Raw genomic sequence first — 21781 nt, 5'->3', positions numbered from 1 at the left:
CACACACACACACACACACACACACACACACACACACACACACACACACACTCACTCCATATTTCATACTGTTCTCTTCTATCTGATCCTCTCCCATCCCTTACCAGCCTGGCCGAGCTTCCCACAGGCCGTTTGATGTGCATGTGATCTGTTTACTCTGAGGCTATTAAATCAGTGGAAGTCTGTAAGACTGCTGTATTCAGCCGACCTGACAGATACAGATGGGAAACAAATTAAAGAGGAAAAACTGACACATATTTGTCTTAGTGAGGCATCGGTCCACCATATGTTACCAGAACAACTTACGTCTGCCTTGGAAGTCTGCAGAAGAGATCGATGTGATTCTTTAAGAGAGTCCTCTGACTGCAAACCCCCACATCTGAAGACCACCCATCAAACCCCCCAACTATCATATTATTAACCTCACTACTGTGCTAACATTTTTTGGACTTTCACTTTTTGGACTGAGTAAAAATGAAACTGAAAGAGCTATGTTGTTTCATTTTCTGTTAAAATGACTAATTTTTTTCTGCTCCCTTTCTTTCATCAAGACTTTTAGTTCAGATCAAAATATAAGTCGGATCTTTTTTTTTTCAAGGATGTTTTAATGGTAAATTTAAATTTGTTTGTGGCAGTCTGTACCCGTGTTGACACTTGGTCAACACTTGGTGGTTTCTCTTTCCAGTGAAGAGGTGGGTGGAGGCTGCCTGGAACAGTTGGCTTTATGACCCCCTTTTGGATAATTTCTTTTGGAATGAACTCAATGGAGACTTACTCTGTTAGTCCTGCTTTTCCTCAGTCAGAGAGCTGAAAGCTTTTAAATTATATTTTTCAGCTTGCCACTGCTTCTTCGGTGAATCTGAAAGGATGTGTCTGTTCTTCGACAAGGACACTAAGTTATTTTATCATATAGACTCTTTGTTAAAAAGCTGTTTGATAACTTTGTTTGTTCTTTACTCAGTTAGTCATAACCATGGATGTTCATTTGATCTCGCCAGGAACTCGCATGGCATCTGAGTATATTCTCACTTTATCAACCCATCATTATCACTCCTCAAAACTTTTAAGAAAAACTGTGAAGGGAATCTGTCCGTCCTTGCTCAGTGTTAGTGACTGCACATCCATAGAGTTTCCTGTTTTTATTCAGTGTTATTGACTGATTCATAAAGCCCAACACATACCAAAAATTTGCACTGTTGCAGTCGTGTTTATGTTCTCTCCCTTTATGCCTCTGTCAGTGTTTTCTTTTTTTTTTTTTTTTGCTTATTTCAGTTGTGTGTTTGTGTGATGTGTTTTCCACTGCCTGACCTGGTTTTGAGTCTTGTAACATTTCAACTGTATCTGAATGTTTCAACTATGTTTTGCAGATAGTCGTAGACGTTCTCTCCTGACCTTCACCATTCATACTGATGATGTTTTGTTCTTAATGTTTTCAAATTTGGATTCATCACTCCATAAGTTCTTGTGTAATTTGACATACCTCAACCTTTTTGCCTTGTTTCTCTTCCTTATTAATGGCTTCTTGACAGCCACCCTTCCACTGAGACCATTTCTGATGAGGCGTCAGTGAGCAATAGATCATCTGAAGGATCAGATGCATCTCTCAGGTGTTGTGTCAGGTCTTTGCTATACTTTTCCCCATTTCTTAATGACATCTGCTACAGATAGACTTTTAGCATGTCCCCTTCTTCTTTTGTCCTCCACTTTTTTAAGGACACACTGCACACTCAAAGGACACACTAAGGATATATCCCAAGTTTTCAGCTAACAGCTTTTTGGGAATCACCTTCTTGGTGCAAAAATGCTATTTTATCGCTCTCAAACTGTGTTATCTTTGGCATTTTTGTAGATTCAGCAAAAGTTTTGTGACTAAAGATAAAAAAAAATAAACTGGTACTTTGCTAAGTTGTTTGTTATGTGTAGAAACAACACTGGTTCATCCCTTGAGTCAGATGACTTTGTGTGTTTGAATGATTCATAGATCAGAGTTCACTGTCTTAGCAAACAAACACACAAACAAACAAAAAATATTCCTCTGAAAATGCTTAGGTACAAGGATTGGGCCAAAAATGAATGAAAAAGCAATCGGTGTCTAAACAAAAACTTATTTAGACACTGATTAGACCCTTCCTAAAGCCTGACGAACAATTCAAAATCACTTTAAACATATTATAGCGAAACACGATTCCCAAGAAACACAAAAAATCTAAAGCTTTCTAAATAAAATGTAAGAAATTAAAATAATAATAAAAATTATAAATTTGGGGATAGTTTCTTTTGAGTGTTTGGTCTCAGTTTTCTAAAGCAGATAGAAGTCTAATAAATTGTTTATTAAATAATGAGCTGAACCTCCTCAAGAAAGTGGGAAACAATGGTGAAATGTTGCAGGATGTTAAGGTCCAGCCTCGAGCTGCTCTCCCATTGGCCCTGCGGCGCACCACGTGGTAAGGCAGTCACGCGCTTTCCAGGAACCCGTCAGGAAGAAGAAAAACAAAACAAACCCGAGAGAGCTGTAACAGCGTGCGGACTCCATTGAAAAGGGAACGTTATTATCTCTAACACGGGACACACACGAGGTCCAACACCGAGAGAAACGTGTGTGGGGGCGTCCTCAAAGTGAGTACGACCGTTTTTCATCCGTTTCGGGGAAAGTTGGGCTTGGCAGCGGATGGGTGTTTTCATCGCCGCGGCGGATTAGCTTTGAAGCTAACTGTCGGTCGGTTGTTGTTGTGTATCGGGCTTCAGCTGGGATGAGGAAGGGGGCGGACGGAGGCCATACTGACTGAGGTTGCAGCTGAAAAGGAAGCGAGACTGTCCAGTTCCGCGTTAAAAACACAACCAGAAGGAATAAAACACGAGCTGTTTGGTTGTTGTTGTTTTTTCTTCTTTTCTGTTTTTTGGACCGCAGTTTGTTGAGCTCCTGTAGGAAGTGGAGAAATGTGGCTAGCTAATGCTTTACGACGAGCTCAGGTAAATTTCGATCACCGAGCCTAAAAACCTGTCCACAAAAGACAGACTGTTTAGCTGATGTAGTCCTCTAAGGTGTAGTGGGTCAGTTCCCAGAAGTGACTGATTCTGGATCAGCGTGGTCAAAAGTGTACTTATGTAAGAAGATTGGCTTGAACTCTACTTTAAAACTACCTACAGTCATCCTGCACGGCTTGGAATGCACTTAAAACTACACAGCATGCCTTTATATGTGTGGCAGAGCAATTGTAGACTGTGTGGAGGTGTATTTGTGGTAGGAAAAGCCTCGGTAGTCGCGTGAAACCCCTTCTACTGTGACTTTTTGCAGGCAGCCCGAAGTCTCGTTAAGGTACACGCCCCCCAATGCACAACACATCGAGAGCAGCTGGAAAAAAACTCGACACAGCCAGAAATTTCCATGTGGTTGAAGGCAAACAGCAGACTTATATTTTCACCGAGGAAATGGCCTTAGTGACGATTTATTAGTGTTATAATATTACTTTGGGTTTTCACCTTAATAACTGCTTTATAGTTTATCGTCTGGATTGGGCACTTAAACGTTTGATTCAGTGTTTCTTCTTCGATATAAATGACTAAACGTGCCCCAGATTGAGTCGTACTGCAGTGCTGCGTTGAGGTTTTGTGGTAGGTGGTGGATTTTACTTTAAATATCTGTGAAACACGGTTATCTAGGCCACGGGCATGTAGGCCTCCAAGTTGTTTATCTTCTGCCTCAACCTAGGCTGAATCCAGGCTGTTTGTGATGAAGCAGCTCGTTTGATTGACGGCTGCGACGGCTATTCCAGGACACGTAGAGGCGGGACATATTCTCACCTCGGCCAATGGAGGATTGGGATTACGTGGGTGTTGGCACAGAATGGTTAGTTTGAGGCTTTGTTTTGCTTTGCTGAGGATCTGTGATGAGTGCAGTGACTGGTGAGATACTGGTGACATTTATGGGTTTACTGGTGTTTTGTAATAGGCCATTTGTAATGTACACCACTCCGGTATACTCCGATGATTGTTTTGATGCGCACGCTTTTGCAAAACAAATGCATCCACCACGAAGTGGTGCAAAGATGTGCATGGAAGACATTTAGTAAGAAGCAGATAGTATTTGCGTCTTTGTGCAGGGTTGATGTTACAAAGCTCACCCTGCATTCATCACCTTTTATCTGTGCTTGATTTTAGTTATGAGTGCTCCTTTTAACAGGATAAAAACATCTGTGTTGTACCATACAGTTATCAGGCCATCATATGCCTCAAATGCAGGGTAGTTTAAAAAAATGCCTTCAAGCATGAAATACTGATTTTATTTGCTTTTATCATAAATAATTTGAAACCATATGTTATTGAAAGCAGTGCTTTTCATGAACAGGAGAAAAGGATCCTGGATAGCAAAGTAATTTTACCATTGAAGGAATGCTGGGATCAGAGCGAGCCAAACCTAATTACCCAAAAGCCTGTCCTGCAGTGCTGATAGTGAACTTGAGATTGATTTGAAAATATTTTAGACTCGACTGGTTTATTGGGGATCACCAGATTTAACTGTTTTGTTTGTTTGTTTTTTAAATTGTTTGTTTTTTTGAATTTTAACTTTGTTTGTTGCAATCTTGTGACTGCTTTAAGACCTTTAAACAGCTCTTCTTTCTGTATAGTTTCCAAATGATTCACGTTTATCTACGCCTTTCAAAGCAGGCCTGTCGTGGCAGGAGAAGAGGAGGTAGCTGAGTCGCATGAATTTTTGCCACAGTGGTATGCATTACGTTTGTCTGTGACAATCCAATTAATTCAGTTAAGTTTCACGTCTCGTTTTTTTCTTCCGATCACGTGCCCGCCAAGCACAATGACTCTCTGTCCTTCTCAAAGGCAGCCAGCCGCCCTGCAGTTTTGGAACTGCTGTGTTACCTGTAATCTTCTTGCAGGTATGACGTTGTGGACTAAAATCAAGCATCTGAAGTGAAGTAGGCGTCAGCCATCAGTGCTTATATATAGTGAAATGATTGATGTTTGTCAGATGCTGAATGCAAAGATTACTGAGCTGCAGGGTTAGTGAAAACACTGTCATAAGATTCAAGATTCAAAGTGTTTATTGTCATGTGTCACAAGAGAAAAGGCATTTCTTTGTGCAATGAAATTCTTTCTTTGCTGTCCACCCACAGATGCCAATTAATATATACAATAGAAATAGAACATATAAATACAAATAGTACAAATAAATAGCTGAAGACAGAAAAGGAGACAAAATATGGAGATTTGAAACAGACGTGTGCAAAAGAGCTATAGCTTAATATGCTGGCTTAATATATAAACATATTCAATTAAAAAAAAGTCTCTGAATCTTCCCATGTGAAGTTGCTGCGTTAGCTCTTTCCCGCATAAAGACGACATTTTTTTGCAGCTTTGAAAACCTTTAGGATTTGTATCTGGTTTTTCTGTGCTGCATAGGCAGAGACCATCCTCACTAACTTCTTGTGCAAACCCTGTCATTTTGTTCTATAAGCAGGCTTGAAATATGATAGAAACCTCTCAGTTCAGAAAAGCGAAACAAGAGTTAAGATCTGTTCACTGTGGAGGATGCTGTGGTAAAAGCTGCTCAGTGAACTGAAATCAGTCTCAAGATTTAAAAATCAAATCCTTGCTCATGCTGAAGTTTAAAAGAACAGTTTTTCATGGAGTTTGTAAAAAAACTGAACATTGTTTTTCTTAAAAATGCATGAAACTGATTTCCAGATATATAAGAGCAGAGAGAAAGAAATAGATAAACGTCTGTTGGTACATCCTTAATAAACACAGCTGCTTTTCTAATGTTGGTATATGTTTTAACATGGAAAATCTCAAGGTGTAAGATAGTTACCTAAATGTGAAAAGCAACTTAAAGTTATTAATATTTTTCTCTGTCAGAAGACAAACACTGTGATCATTTATCACTAGATGATTCCTCTGAATGGCTGACACATAATCAATAATTGCCAGCTCTGTGCCTGTACCACTTAGTCGTAAACTTATGTATAAATAAATAATCTCCAGCCTTTAAGCACAGTTGCCTGTCAGTGAGCGCTCATACCTAGTTTTCTTATACGACTTATGGATTGGTGACCTTTTCTGATATTTGCAGACTTCCTCACATGTCCGTGCTCAGAAACAGACTGCTGTCTCATGCTTGTTATCACTGTAGGGATCATGGGCTGACTGCTATCAGTAGGTAACTCATTCCAAATAAGACACTGCTGACTGGCCTACTTGGACCACGTCCAGTGTTGTGGAGAACGAGAGCTGTTTGCATGATAGCGCAGCTCATGATTTGAACTCAACACTCAACTCCCCCCTTTTTTTCTTTTTTTAACCCTCAGTGCACTGAACTAATAGGGAAGAGAGGAAACAAACACCACTGGGTTTTAAAAAAATGATTTTTTAAATGCTTTTTTCCACATATAAATGTCTGGAGCTTCAAAGTTAATGGTCGCTTTTGAACGCTACTTTCCCACAAATCTATAGATTTAGTCTCAGCACAGTGACACATGTTGCACTCTCACACTTATAGTCACGCTTTCTGTTTTGCTTTTAATTTTAGTAAATGGTTTTTGGTATTGAAAATGCAGCAGTTTCGCTATCGGCTCATTATTTGCTATCGTTTTAATCATTCAGTGCAGTGATGAGAAACGAGGAGCAGGTGTTGTTGTTACTTTTTAAAATTTCCTTTATTTAACCACAACTGTAATTATTGAAAATCGCCAAGGCCAAGATGGGTAGCAGGTCAATTGGCAGTGGCTACATACTCTAATAATGCACACATGAATACACAGCAAAGCACACAAAATAAATATACACACATAGGTGCGACACATACATTATAAACATTAAAAATAATGCAGCTTAAAACTTGAGAACATGTTTTAAATGTGGGGGAAACCTTTGAGAGAGGTTTAAAAAAATGATATCAGGGATCTTAAATATTACCCATAAATAACAGCTGGCATTAAGCAGATACACCAGCGTTATGATCAGTTTATGACTGCAAGGCTTACCTTGTTATGTTTGCTTCAGTCATGTGGCCTAGGTGGGTCTGTATGCTGCTTAAATGGGATGAGACATCTCAACATGTGTTATTGTTAAAAGGATATGCTGGCTTGGGCTACTCAGTGCACCACAGGTGTATAAACGGTGCAGGCCAGTGTCTCCATCTGATGGGATACATTTTTAAAATACTCAAATGCAAGGCCCTCTTTCTGAACTATGGCCAAAGTCTTCTTCTGAAACCTGAAAACAGAGCTGTGCCCAGATCAGGTGCAGAGTCAGATCGTCTGAATTACAACCTGCTAAAAGGTTGTTTTGGTATTTTGTTGACTTCACAAGCTTTAATAAATACTAACAGATCAGCTGAAAAATGTTGCATTCAGTGGTATTTTTCTGCTGGTTGACATTTATATCAATCACCCAGTGTTTGTTCATTGTACACAGAAACAAAGACAACTATTTTAAGCATTTTGTAGACAAGAAACCATAGATTTGCAGTGAAATAGCGCTATGACCAAATAAGCCAAAATTAGTTGCCAAGAGTTGTTATAGAGAACAACAATTCATATTGTAAAAATGGTGTAAAGCGTGTGAGCAGAATGATGCAGCCAGAGTGCATCCTAGCAGCATAATCAGAAGTCATTTACATTACTGATGGTGAGTGCTGTGTTTTATTACTTGGTCTGGATGGGTAAAAGCTGACCCTGAGTTCAGACTCAACCGAGATGTAAACATTATGCTGCAAAAGAATCTGACCTGTTGAGCGACTTTTTCTATCTTCATAGCAAGCCTTATAAAAGAAAGAAAGAAAATCTTTAATGTTCCCAAAAGCAGCCTTGGAGGAAAAACAGAAATGATTGAGCTCGTACAAGAATGCTGATATAAGCGGAGGTTGCTGTGGCCTTAAATAAAGCTCAGTCCTAAAGTACAACACCTAATGGAGGCGCTTTTATCTCTGAAGTCCAACCAAACAGAGAGAGGAATTCTTCTTCTGGGTTCTTGCAGCCTGCCACGGTCGGTCATAAATATCTGGCTCTGCATCACAGCCTGTGTCACCCACTGGGTAGTGAGTTGGATTAAACTGTGCTGCTGGAAAAGATTCAGTGCTACTTCGACTGGATAACGGTGGCTCATTTTCCACATGTTTTTGAGGACCTCTGGTTGTGGACACGGGCTTTCTGTTTCCCCTCTGTGATAGCAGCGAGTTTGGATTGATGCTGTTGTTATTGTTCAGGCCATATATGTCATCACTCTGCTTTTTTTTTCTAAACATGAAACCAGGAAGGAAGTGCACATCATGATATGGTAATAAGAGAATTTGTATTTCAGAGGAGGAGGAGCTTCCAAATGGGTGACCAAGGTGGTTAGTGTGTATGTGTGTGTGCAGAGACTTGTTTACTCACATGTGCATTGATGTTGGTGAAGGTGTTGCTTTTACAAATGCATTTGTCCCAGAGGCGTGCACGGCTGTGTATTTTTTTTTTTTTTTGCCCACTTCCTGTCTCTATGCAAAAGTGTGTATACATAGCTCAGGGGTGAGAAGTTCATTTGCAAGAGGAAGTGATGTTGTTATTTTGCTCAGAGAGGAGTGTGATTCGTGTGTGATATTGTGTTGACAGATTGCTGCTGGGGTCGTGTCTCCACGCAGACTCTCGTGTGTTTGCTATGCAAAAGCAGCAAAAGGACCAAAGATCAATCTAAATGTTGTCGTCGTTTGGTGATGCAAGAAAGTGAGCGAATGAAAAACAAGCAAAGAATGAACCAAGCTTGATGATGGTGACGGAGGTAATTAAAAAGGTTGCAGCTAAGCTTGATGTGCGGTTGACTCAGAACAGATCAGATTAACTGTGAGCGATTGCTTGGCAGCATTTGAGTTTGACAAAGAGGCTGCTTACCGAATGTTTGATGAGGACAGGGATCAGAAGGTGGCACAAATTTGGTAGAGCGTTGCTATCTACTTTTCGGTGCTTCGTTTATAGTCAAGAGTCATAGAGACTAATGATCTTTACCCACAATTTTTAGTATTTCATGTGTGTTTTTCTTGCTTGCATCAATTTTACGTCATGCATCATTTATGTCACAAAGTTATTTCAGTCTGCTGAATATTTTGGCTGTTGTTTGATGAAACAAAGCGAATTGTTTCTGTATACTTTATTTTGTCGTTTGCTTTAACATTACACAGTTTACCATCCTGCGGTTTCGTTTGAGAACAACAACCAAACACAGCAGCTGTGGTTAAAATCTACTTCTTTGTTTTCAACTCTTTTGATTTTAATACTTGCTCTCTGTGTGTTCTTCTAACCACAGACCTGAAGCTTACCAAGAACTGCACCAGACCACAACAGACCAGACCTGACCAGGTTGAGCCCAATTATTCACAGTCTCCCTCTCCCCCTCCCCTGCATCCACCAGCACTCTGCGATTGTTTCCCTCAGCATTAATTTATTGTGCTGATCGGACAACCTCACACCACTGGGACTGGACAGGAGACCCAGAGGTTCCCACCACTGGAGCTCTAAGCTGTGCCTGGCAATGCCTCAGGTAAGAGGTACGATAGGAGGAGGGGAAATTGTGCTGTCGCTGTTGTTGATTTGTTTTTTTCCATTAACCCATAAACCCACGAACAAAAAGTGACTTGATTTTTTTTTTATTTTTAAATGGTCTGAATGAACTCTCCACAAAAATCTGAGACAAAACTTCCTGTGAGCAAGTATGCAAAACACCTGTGGACAGACAGAATCGTAGATGTGAAACACGGTTCAGGGCTTGAAAGAGGAGAGTGACTGACCCCAGTGCTGTATGATGTCTGTAGACCCTGCATCCAAACAGCTGCTGAAGCCAGATGGGCTGACTGTGAGCGACTTTCTCAGTCCTTCTAAAAAAATAAGTGCAGAGTGCCAACTCTGAGCAGGCTTTAACATTTTTGTAATTCTCTGCGGTGCCGAATTAATAGCAACGTAGCAAAGTCAGCTCCCGGAAATGATGGTGTCAGCCTTGACAGTGTTTTTTTTTTTTTTTTTTTTTTCTGCTGTTCTTTTCTCCTGTTTTATTATTCATATTAGATACCACAGGGACTGTTTGTTTCTTAGGGTTTTGTGGTATCTTGCAAAATGTGCAAGTATGTTGTGATTGCAGCGCGTCTGTAGCTGCAATCTTATCAAATAATTCCCTCAGCTGTTAGAGTGAAGAACAGGAGATGCTGGTGGTTTGTTGGGCTGAGACACGTGTTTAACTTCAGCGCTAGAACAAAAATAACAACAGCAGCTCTGGAGTAATATCTATAGATGTTAACTTTATTGCAGATATATTAGTAATGGGTTTTATTTTAAATTGCAGGAGTGTTTTTACAGTATTTTCTATTGCTGATGGAAGTTTTTTTTTTTCCTTGATGATGATGGAAAAAATCAGACAGCTATCCATTATTTTGACATATTAGATCACTGATATACTGAGTGTAACATGATTTTTTTCTCATAACCTTTAACTACAATATATTATTCTCTGTCAAAGTCATGGAGCATGTCTGGGAGCATTACAGGGTAGCAGGTGCTGTTGCTTCCTGATGCACCTGTCAGTAGCCATGTTTGTGGGTTATACTGATTATTAATAAGATCGGTGTGCACACAGACACTTCCTCTGATGTTCCAATGGTGGTAAAATTATTCTCACTTTTCATGTCTGTTATGTCGTGTTTCGGTGTCCAGTGTGGCAGTAGAGGGGGAGCAGAATAAAATCACATATGAAAAGTTGTCTGTATGAGGGAGCGGATGGAAAAAAGCCTCCCATTCATGTATTTGATTATGCTTCAGTGCCCAGCTTAAGTTTGCTTAGTTTATAGTTGCGTGTTTGGGCACAATAGCTGCAGTGTTTTTGGTTGTTTTTTTTGTTTTTTTTGTGTGCTCTAAATGCAGAAAAAAATGTTATTTATTTATTTATTTGCTGTTGACATGAGACATGACTGCACAGTCAGTGCTTTATCTTTTCTTTTCTCTCTCATAAATGCACACTGCTTTCTGTTTTAGTTTTTAGTATTATTGTTTATTGAAATACATCTAATGATTATAGGAAGATTGAATGACAGATAATTGTATTGTGACTGATTATATTATGTAGGAATGATGAGATGCAGAGTCGGTCAGACTATTTAAGAAGTTGAGAAACAGCATGAACTCAATATAAAAGATGGACGTAGCCTTAGGATGTCTCCCGTTGGTTAGGCAAGACTCATCTCATTCAAGATCCCAAAAAGCTGATATTATGTAAAATATACAGAAAGAGTATTCAAGGATTTGGCAGTCATGTAAAACTTTATGATTAACAGTAAATGGTATGAACGCAATTTTATGCTATTAATTGTGAGGGGCAGCACATGGGGGCAACAATAGACTCACGATTGGGTATTTGGAAAAAAAGAAAAGAAAAGAAAAAGCGTATTTTTTTTAATTAAGGATAAGGAGGTGATCACCACTCTGTGAAAGACTGCGTGGGCAAATTGAGCATTTATTAGTGTCACATTGCAAAGACCTGGATAATGTAATCATGTACAGTACAAAATATCCCTAAAAGATTCAACAGATGATGTTGAAATCAAGGCAATATTGACTGGTGATGAGGGCAGGGATAGCTCAGTAGGTAGAGTGGTGGCCCCATGATCGGAAGGTCGGGGGTTTGATTCCCCCGAACAGCTACCCTGAGGTACCCCTGAGCAAGGTACCGTCCCTACACACTGCTCCCCGGGCGCCCAGTGGCTGCCCACTGCTTCACTGAGTGAATGGGTTAAATGCAGAGAGGGATTTTCCCCACGGGGACCAATAAAGTACACTTTCTTCTTCTTCTTCAGGCCTTCGGACAAACAAACAAACAAACAAACAAAACGGCAGACATGACTTTTTTAGTGCAAATCACAGCGTGAGCTAGGGAGCACTTCTGAAACCCACTGTCTGTGAACACTGCATCGATAAATGCCAGCCTGTTTTTGCACAGGTCAAATGCATTTGTGATGTGATGCATCTGGGAGGTGCATTGGTAACTTGCACTTCTGTGAAACCCTTTCAAATAAGACAATGTCAAACCGCATTCTGCACATATTCCAAGAGCACAGCTCCGTAGCAAAACAGTCCCGCTGGTAAACTGGTCTGTGTGCAGCAAATGATAGTTTCATCTATCTTTAGAAATTGAAGTCAGCTAAACTGTGAACTTACATAATTCAAATAACTGCACTCAAGTCGGATTTGTGTGTCCACTCAGCTGTTGTACAAACCTTGATCATAATGACACAAAAATACACACAGAAAACACCTGTAGCTTCCTCCGTCTAGCTTATAATAATTCCTGGCAGAATTGAAAGTATGGCACACAAAATGTAAAAATAATGGTAATAACTTTAGTTTTATAGCACTTCTATAGCACAGTTACAAAGTGCTTCACACTTTAGATAAAACCACACACTAAAGTCAAGTATACATGTTCAAACATATTGTCTTACATTCTTTCCTGCATGCACATGTTGAAAGAACGAGAAATATATGGGCGAAGGTCCTTTAAAAATGAGTTTTCATCAGTCGGTTAAAACAACCCACAGTCACAGAGCCGACAGGCTGAAGAAGGCTGTTCCACAGTTTAGGAGCTTTAACCTCAAAAGTGCGGTCACCTCTAAATTTTAACATAGGAGGATGAAATAGTTAAGAGACACTGATGAGATTATCGGAGAGGAATAAGGTCTCAGCAGCAGCTCTGCTGTATACACAGGGTCAAGGCTCACTAGAGCCGGTGAGAACAGCAAACTCCTGGCACATCGTTTTCAGACCCCACGCGGTCTTTCGCTACTCACATTAAACATGATATATAGGTCACTTAGATAACTTAAAAATGTTCTTGTTTGGCTTTTTTTCTGTGTTTTATTTGTTCCTCAGTAAATCGGTTTGGCTGAGATTAAAGTTATAGTTTTTACACAGCTGAATAAACATCAAACAGAAAACCGATTAAACAGAAGTGTGAAATGGTAGAGAATTTACTCCAATGTCCTGTTATATTTTAGATAGCAAGGAGCAACGGCCGAGTTTATTAAACTCCACCGAGACAATCTGCAAATTTCATTAAAAGTTTAATAAACTATCATCTTGTCTTTATTTTTGGTTGACACATACCTAAAACACTTCAGGCTGTAAGTTAATGATAGCTATATAAGAGCAGATGCATGCTGGTGCAATAAGCTGTACGTTTTACGTTCAATGGATGCATGCTCTGATTAGTCAACTAATCGACAAAAATAATCGGTGACTGTTCAACTACCAAAATAATTGTTTGTGGCAGCCCAACTGCACAGCAATTGTAGGAGATACCTTTGAAAAGAGTAACATAAAGAAAGAAGAACTGGACCAAGGATTGAGCCCTGAGGGACACCACATATGAGGGGCACTGATGAGGACATGTAGTTATTAATATGACTTCTGAAGTGTCTTTCAGATAGTAATGATTTAAAAAAAACACACATCTGATAATATGACAACAAACATTACAGAGCAATATTCTTTTAAACAATAATCTTTTAAAAACTGAGCAACATTAAAAGGAAGACAAAGGTTGAACTGAGTTTATCAGATTTTACTTGTGTTGCTGTGCATTGTTGTTTAATCAAGTGTTCCCCCCCCGTGTTTGTTGCAGCCCAGCGTCAGTGGGATGGAGCCTCCCTTTGGGGATGCCTTTCAGAACTACTCGATTGCTGACCAGGCTCTGACCAGCACTGAGCTGCTCGCCACCAGCTCTGACCCAGATTTCATGTACGAACTGGTGAGTAGACACACACAAAGACGTAAGACCTTGGTAACCATGCTTTGAATCCGGCTTCTTTTCGCATCAGTCACAGCTGCTCATGCTGAGCTGACACTGAGTTGCATCCAAATGAAGGATCCGAGTTTAAAGGTCAACAGCAGCAACTCAATATCGTCCCCCATCACAGTCACAACAGCTTTCTCAAATAAGAAGAAGTTATTTTACGGCAGTGAATGTGTGTATATACAGTTATATTGATTCTTGTTAAGTGCTACAGTTGCTCTAAAAGACTTATATATATTTGTCAAAAAAAATCAATATAAACACTGAAAGTCATCAAGATTATTCTAAACATACATACTCAAGTAGCTGAGCTGTAAACTAAGAAGGTTTTGATTGTGCTAAGCCACATTTATAGATTCGCCAGTGGAGACCCAGTCTCTGCCGGCGGGGCTTGATCAGACACAGCTGCTCAAGGGTCAGCTTGGCCCAAGCACCCCCACAAATATCAAAGATCAATATAAGGTTACACAGCACACTGTTTAAGGGGCCACAGAGCAGGAAAGCTGCAGGAAATCCAGTATCGTTCTTCTGATTAAAGGAAACCATATTATAAATGTTCCAATTCTTCTTTTTCTAACCTAACATTGACTTCAAGAAACCTTAGAAACCAAAGTTATTTCATCAGTTTAATTTCTCAATTCAGCATCTTTGCTTCGCTGGTCTTCTCCTGTAAACATTTCAAATTGTGCAACTTGTTTGACAATTTGTTAAATCTGTATGCGATGTCTAAATAGAAATCACTGGAACAGTCAAGCCAAACTGAATCAGGGCCTGTCATGTAGGGACTTTGCTGATCTGAAGTTGGTGGGTATAAATCGATTAATTTATTTTTCAGCCCGAGTTGTCTTTGACAAGAGTCCAGTGGCACAACAGTGTTACTGTGGTGAACTAATATGTCCCTAGGCTTTTAACATAACACATATAAACAAGCCAAAGTCATTTCCTGTGATGATTTTCACACAAATTATCAGCCTCGCAGTTGGTTAGTTACGGCTAGTTATTAATTGCAAACAGAAAAACAGGCAGGATATCATTTGGGATGAAACAGAAGGCACTTTGGTTTTCTGGGATGCTTCCGTAGAATGAAGCTATCATTCATGTGATAGATAATACCTGTCAAGCCATCTGCTGCAATGGCAAAAGGACTTCTTCGCCAAGATTCACAATTGAAAATATTGAGGTCGGATGTGATTCCTCACCATTTACAGGGATTATTTCAGTAATGGTGAGAAATCCTGAGGTTTATAGAAACGTTTAATGAATGCTGCCGTGGACTCGGCTTAACTTCCAGACTGGCGTTTATCGAAGCAGAGACTCGTGTCTAATTGTTTAGAAACTGTCTGACATTTGCCAGGCTCACAGGCAGGTGATATGAAGCACCGCTCATGTTGTCAGCTGCAGGTGTCTGCCTTAATTTACTGTCCTCTGTAGACTAAACAATAGTGATTGACTGCCTCACTCTCAATTTCTTTCACCCTAGTAACACATTAATGAGATGATGGTGTGCAGGATGACCTTCCATCTCCTTTAGTTAGTTTATTTATCATTTGGTGTGACACCCATTTATTATTAAAGCAGCACTAGTTAGTCAGGGTGCAGAGTTTTCTAAGCTATTCAGCACAGTGGGGTGTTTTTTCTTCTTTTCTTTAACAAGCGTATTGGAAATCCTGTCTGGGGCTGCGTCAGCATCTTCTGCCCTTTTATGCAATCCCAGACTGATTTCACAATGTTGACATCAGAGCTCTGTGGGGGTTGTACCATCTGTTGCAGGGCTCCCTGATCTTGGTCCTTTCATGCAGGTTCTTTATGGCTTTTGCTGTTTGGGACCGCTGTGTAGTGAATTTCCAGACAGTCAAACACCTGGTTGCTGGCATTATGTGGTGGCTTGTTATCATAAATGTCTTTTATAAAAGTTAACTAAATCATTCAATAATGAAATCTAAGCTAAGTAGAATTTCATACAACATCACCTACCCTACCACCTGCCTTGATCAGCTCTCTGTCTCTTTAAACACTTTGGAGGACTTTAAAGGTCTTTTTTTTTTAAACTCAACAAAGCATTTAATTGTTACAAAATCTCACACAAGGTCTAATCATCAGATAAAATGAAACGGTGGCACTTCATGTCCAATAGGTCAGCATGACTTCAATGTGAAATCTTCACTAGTCGGTGCCCTTGACTCAGTAACAGAAGAGGAGATTGTGGGAATATTTCACATTCAGTTAGATAGTGAAATGATGACACTGCATGGCTGAAGTTTAGGAGGAAGGTGGTTGGTGGTTTGATCTCTGGCTGCTCCAGTCTGCATGCCAAAGTATCCTTAGGCAAGATACTGAACCTCAATTTGTTCTCCGATGCTTTCATTGGAGTGTAAATGCATGACTGTTGGAAAAGCATTTAGGTAGAAAAAGGTGCTCATATGAATAAGGTATGTTGTATGAAGCACTTTGATTAGAGTAGGACCAGTCCATTTACCATGATCCTTTGTGTCTGGGACAAGGACACACACTCTAACTTTACAGATCATCCTATCCTATAACAGCTGCATGGAGGTAATTCTTTAATTTGCTGCTCTCTTCAGGACAGAGACATGAGCCACCAGCAGAGCCCCTGTGGGGACAGCATTGTGGGGGTCGGGGATGGAGGCAAGGAGGTTGAGGGTTGCGTGGACCAGCTAATGGGTCTGGGTGAATGTGAGACAGTCTGCAGCAGCTCGGCGTTCGAACAGTGGGACTCCTACTGGGAAGACCTCACCAGGTACTTATTATTTATTCATGTGTTGCAGCTTTTTTTTTTTTTTAGGCCATGTTAAACAACAACAACAAGTAACTGACACATAAAACTTTGACCTCTTAAACTCTGTGAAGCTGGCTTGGTTTGTAAATGAATAACTAGCAGATACTTTATATAGTGCTTTTCAAAGAGTCACAAAGTGCTTTACAAAATCCAATACAGAGCATACAAAGCCAGGCTTAAAAGCAGCAGAAAAATGGAGCAAATCACTGACTCTAAGAAAGAAGCGAAAACGAGAAGCCTTTAGCAACAGTTGAAAATGCATAGGTCACATATTACATGTGTCAACTTGAATATTGAAATCATACAGAAACACATCCAGTGTTTGATCAACAAAGTCCCGTAAAGTTGACTTGGTGGGTTTTTGTGTGTGTGATAGTTTCTTATAAATTATGTAATTTTAAATTTTTCTGTCTTTGCTTTGAACCATGTGGGTTAGCTGACGGAGCAGAAAGTGTTGAACTATTATGAGATGCATTAACATGTTGTTGATCTGGTTTATTTTTCATGTCATTTGCTGCTATTAAGATAGGCAGGCTTCCTGCATTTTTTAAAGTAACATTTAAAACCTGAAACTCACAGTTATGCTGTATTTTTAAACTATTATTTAGATATTTCACCATCATCTTACTGTGGTCACGCCAGGTTTGTAGTATGAGGAGGCTGTAGTGGGCCCCTGCTTTTTATAAGCTTGCGATTGATGATACGACTGATTTTAGTTAAATCTGGTTTTAGTTAAATCTGTTGTGACGTCTTTCAATGAGCCTCATGAGAAAGGTCAGAAGGCTTTGAAGGTTTGTACAGAAGTAGAACAGTAATTGTGAAGGCCTGTCCTTTTGGTCTCAAATAGACGCAGCAGATGAGGATTTGAAGCAGATAGTAGGTTAGCCGGGAGGCAGGAAGTGGTTTAAGAGGCCTGTAAACAACAAAGTAGCTGGCTGCCGCAGTCTCCTGGGGTCTCAGGTGATGCTCCGTCTGTCCTGCAGCTACCCTGATGTTTTGCTGCCAGAGTAGCTTGTGTACTCCCCTCCCCAATGTTGAGTGCAAACTGAGGGCAGACTACTGTCTCTGAAAAACAAAGTCCATTAAAACTGGGGTGGAATAGTGCTGGTTGTTGCAGGGTTTGAAAAATCTGCTGCATACAGACTTAGGTTTGGGTTGTGCCGAAGTGGAACAGAGGAAACTGCTGTATCTTTTTTTCCTAATGTGCAAACCATACTTTCCAGCTTTGACTAAGAATGTGTGTTTCGGCAACTTCAGATTAATTTTGTTATATTGTTGTGCTCTGGTGCACCAAAATAACGTTTGGTGCTTGCTGGTCTTACCAAACTATAGTTTTCTTCACCGCACTGAAAGTGCTGAGAGAGCCTCAGAGCTTCCTGTTTATATCTTGTGGCATGAAGAGGCTTCACTGTTATCACTGGTTTCTCACTGAAGTTACAAACTTTAAACTAAGTTAAAAGTAAAGTTGAAAAAGAAAGTTGAACAGTTACAGATTTTCTCTGAAATGTTCCAGCTTGGAAAAATGCATTTGTCTCAAGCTCTGCAAAGATAAAAGTGAAAGTGGAAGAATCACGCTGTGCTGTGCTGTTTAACTGCTATATGACTGGACCATTGCCATCATGTGACAGGCTGCCATTGCAGTTCTAAATAGAGACAAGTGCACTTCCACATTTAGCATCCCCTCTGTGGGGAAAACAGGTTTTCACTGCAAGTTGCAGTAAATGAATATTTCCATTACTGGTTTTGCTGAACATTTCCAATATTTCCCTTCAGTCAGTTACTCATCTTCAAGTTTCATATATAACAGCAGAGCATGAATGTTTAGCATGCTGAAATAGTGTTTCAGTAGTTTTTCATGAATAATAACTTGTAAATTCTAGTTTTTCTCTGATGATCATGTTGGTCGGCTGATTATTGTATTTGCAGGGTCATTTGCATGGTAAAAATGTGCATCAACAAGCTAGTATTCTAAAGATTTAACAAGCTTAGGTTATTCAAATGTAGACAAAAATAGGAAACAGCTGCAATGCAAAGATATAATGAAGATACTATGACAAGAAGGCGAAGGTTTCCACTGTTGCTAGTCTGTGTCTCTCTGTATTTCACAGATACACACGGCTGGCCAGCTGTGATATCTGGGGCACCAAAGAGGTGGACTTCCTGGGATTGGATGACTTCTCCAGTCCTTACCAGGACGAGGAGGTGATTGGTCGAACTCCGACGCTGGCTCAACTCAACAGTGAGGACTCACAGCCTGTGGGTGAGACGCTCTACCCTCCCGCTGACCTGAGCTTGCCCCAGACTCAGTCGTCCCAGCTTCCCTGTCACAGTAAGACTCTCCTGGTCCCCGGCCAAGGATCAGGCCCTGGCTCTGTTCAACCTTCACCAAGCTCCACATCCTCTTCCCGTCCTTCGCGCAGCCTTCTCCCAGACTTTCCTGAAGGCTCCCAAAGAGCAACCAGACCTGTTCCTTCCAGCACTGAGACTATGGCTAAGACTCAGAGCCACCTCAGTCTCACCCAGGACCATGGTCATGCTCAAATAAAGCCCATGGTGCGTGGAACCAAAATGGGAGCCCCAACTTCCTACAGCTCTGACTTTGTACGCAAGGCTAAAGTCCGTGTCAGTGCTGTACATAAGACCCAAGCGGACATGCCTCCCCAGACGGATTTTGAGAGGTCAGATCCCATTCTACCTCTCTCCCAGCCTCGAGATGAGAAAGCCTCTACTTCAGCAAGTGCCGCCTTAGTGGGACTACCTGGTGCTGCCGCCGCCAGCTGTTCGGGCGGCCTGGCGAGCTTTGAAAGGAGAGTAGAGGGGACAGCGAGGAGAGAGATGCCTGTAGGCAGGTCTGCCACTGTGCCTCAGCTGGTTGAGGCGAGCCAGGCTCTGGAGACCAGCACCTCTGGGCTGGTGATCAGCGATGGTGTTTGCAGCGGGGCTGGCAGTCTTTTGGTTGTTGAGGGTACGGAGAAGACCAAGGAAGAGGAGCACAACTACTCTCTCTTCATGACCCGCAGCAGACTGGGCAGCAGAGGCCACCCCCAGACAGAGGAGGAGGATGAGGAGGATGAGGAGGATGAGGAAGAGGCAGAGGAAGAGGAAGGAGATGGGTTGGAGCTAGAAGACGAAGACCACGATGAGGGTTTTGGCAGTGAGCATGAGCTGTCTGAGAATGAAGAGGAGGAAGAAGAGGAGGAGGACGAAGACTACGAAGCAGACAAGGACGATGACATGAGTGACGCCTTCTCTGAGCCAGGTAGCTACTCTCTATAAAAATGTCAGCTTGTCAACAAGTAATATGTTAACGATGCTTCAAAATAAATCTTGAATTTAAAATAGTTAAAGTGATTTTTATTACCTTTATTTTACCAGGTTGTCTGATTGAGATTACAATTTCTTTTAAAAGAGAGACCTGATCAAGATAGGAGCTGTACAACCCAAAACATTGAAAAAACTCTACACGTACAACATAAAATATAAATCCACAACAAATACCCATAACAAAAAGCATTAAAAAATTAAGTGGCTAAGAGTGAGGTCAAGTAATTTGGACATGTGAAAAGGCACGTGTGGTCCCATTTTCAGTAACTATAATCTCATTGAACGTATGAAAAAAATATGATACATTGCTACATTACAAGCAGATGATTACAGTATTGTGTTACTGGGTATTCGGTGTCACCACAATACTGAATACTCCATCCTTTTCTTTGTCTCTGTTTGTCTCTGTTGCATTAATTTCCTCCCCTTCCTTCTGTGTCTCTCTCGTCTGCCTCCGTCAGGCTGTGACATGGAGCTGATGGAGGACATTAAAGGGCTCACAGCAGGAGTCTCCAGCCGAAAGAGAGGAAAGCGCCGCTACTTCTGGGAGTACAGCGAGCAGCTCACCCCCTCCAAACAGGAACGCATGCTCAAGCCGTCCGAGTGGGACAGACACACGCTGCCTAGCAACCTGTACCAGAAGAACGGGCCTCTCCACGGTACTCACACATGCACAACTATATGCGCATGCAGGCATTATTAAAGTCTCGCTTTGAGCTTCAGTTTTATATGGAATTAAATAATCTTTTGCATTTAAGTGTTTCCGACATTTTATTTTACATGCCCAATATCGGCATAAAAATGATCGTATACGGCTTTTAGTGGATAATGCAGAGTGATCAGAGACAGGCTGGTTGGATCGGTTGGATTTTCCACAGCAGCAGCTGTGCACAGCATGTTGCAGTCATGCTACAGTTTGAGTAATCACACTGGAGTTATTAAATAAATTAAAGATGTATATTTTATTTCACACATTAAAGGACTCCTCTGTTTGCAGCAATGCAGCAAACTATTTGTCTTGTATCCATATTCTTATTTATTCAGTGTTGTAAAGGGAGTTCTTTAAGTTGAATAAAATGACTCATGTTGGATTTTGATCATCATAGTTTCAGGCTTTTAAAAGTTAAGGTCATTGTCAAAAAGTTGCTGTTTGATGATTAATAATTAGGTTATTAATGCATCCCCACACCTGTCAGACCCACTGCAGGTTACCAGCTGTTGGTGCGTAGAAAATCTTTATTTAAAACTAGGGCTGTGCTATATGACCAAAATCTCATATCCCAACATCTATCGTCCCGATAACGATATAAATCACAAAAATGTAACATTTTCTGTAAATTATGTGAATCTCAGGCAGCTCCACTTGCGTGAAGTGTTTCCAGCTGGGCGTCGTGTACCTGTAGTCGAATGTTTGAAAGTAGTCGATGCATGAAACGATACATTTTTACACATAAGTTGTAACGGCCGCCGTTTTCTTTGTGAGTATTTATTACACGGCGTGCTGCGGAGAAAAGCCTGTTCTAACGTTTGACTCTAAGGTTTATTTTTTAGCACCTGACATCTCTTTTTTTACTTCTAATCCGTAAACACTCTGCATACTCTTTCGCGTGATTCAGTTTATTTTGAAAGGTCTCAACAGGATCTTGAGCTTTATTGTGAAAGGTTTATGTGTAGTGATGATCCACAATTCTGCAGCAGTCACTTCACTGACATTGTCAAGGATGTTATATCAACATACTCCATTAGAGCTCGACAAAAAATAAAGACAACATCTAATTTGCCCTGGTTAAACAAAGAGTGCAAGAATTTAATGAAAACAAGAGATCAATTACTAAAGCAGTT

The 21781-nt window shown here is 40.7% G+C and overlaps 1 protein-coding gene across 4 annotated transcripts in view; it reads left to right on the top strand.

Moving 5' to 3' along the window:
- Nucleotides 1-2474: 2474 nt before the first annotated feature.
- crebrf (creb3 regulatory factor) overlaps nucleotides 2475-21781 on the top strand; it is a 29396-nt gene continuing 10089 nt past the window's right edge. The window contains exons 1-6 of one of the 4 annotated variants that reach the window (XM_005926335.3): nucleotides 2475-2616; nucleotides 9292-9525; nucleotides 13648-13773; nucleotides 16401-16576; nucleotides 18724-19874; nucleotides 20401-20598. In XM_005926335.3, the coding sequence (XP_005926397.1) occupies nucleotides 9517-9525; nucleotides 13648-13773; nucleotides 16401-16576; nucleotides 18724-19874; nucleotides 20401-20598 (1660 nt within the window). In that variant the 5' untranslated portion in view covers nucleotides 2475-2616; nucleotides 9292-9516. The other 3 variants (XM_005926337.3, XM_042222305.1, XM_042222304.1) reach the window with 3 other exon arrangements.

The sequence above is a fragment of the Haplochromis burtoni genome, unplaced genomic scaffold, assembly GCF_018398535.1.
Source record: "Haplochromis burtoni strain Fernald_Lab_line unplaced genomic scaffold, NCSU_Asbu1 Contig_83, whole genome shotgun sequence".
Classification (NCBI taxonomy): Eukaryota; Metazoa; Chordata; class Actinopteri; order Cichliformes; family Cichlidae; genus Haplochromis; species Haplochromis burtoni.
The sequence above is the reverse complement of the archived record's forward strand: the minus strand, read 5'-3'. Positions and strand labels throughout refer to the sequence as shown.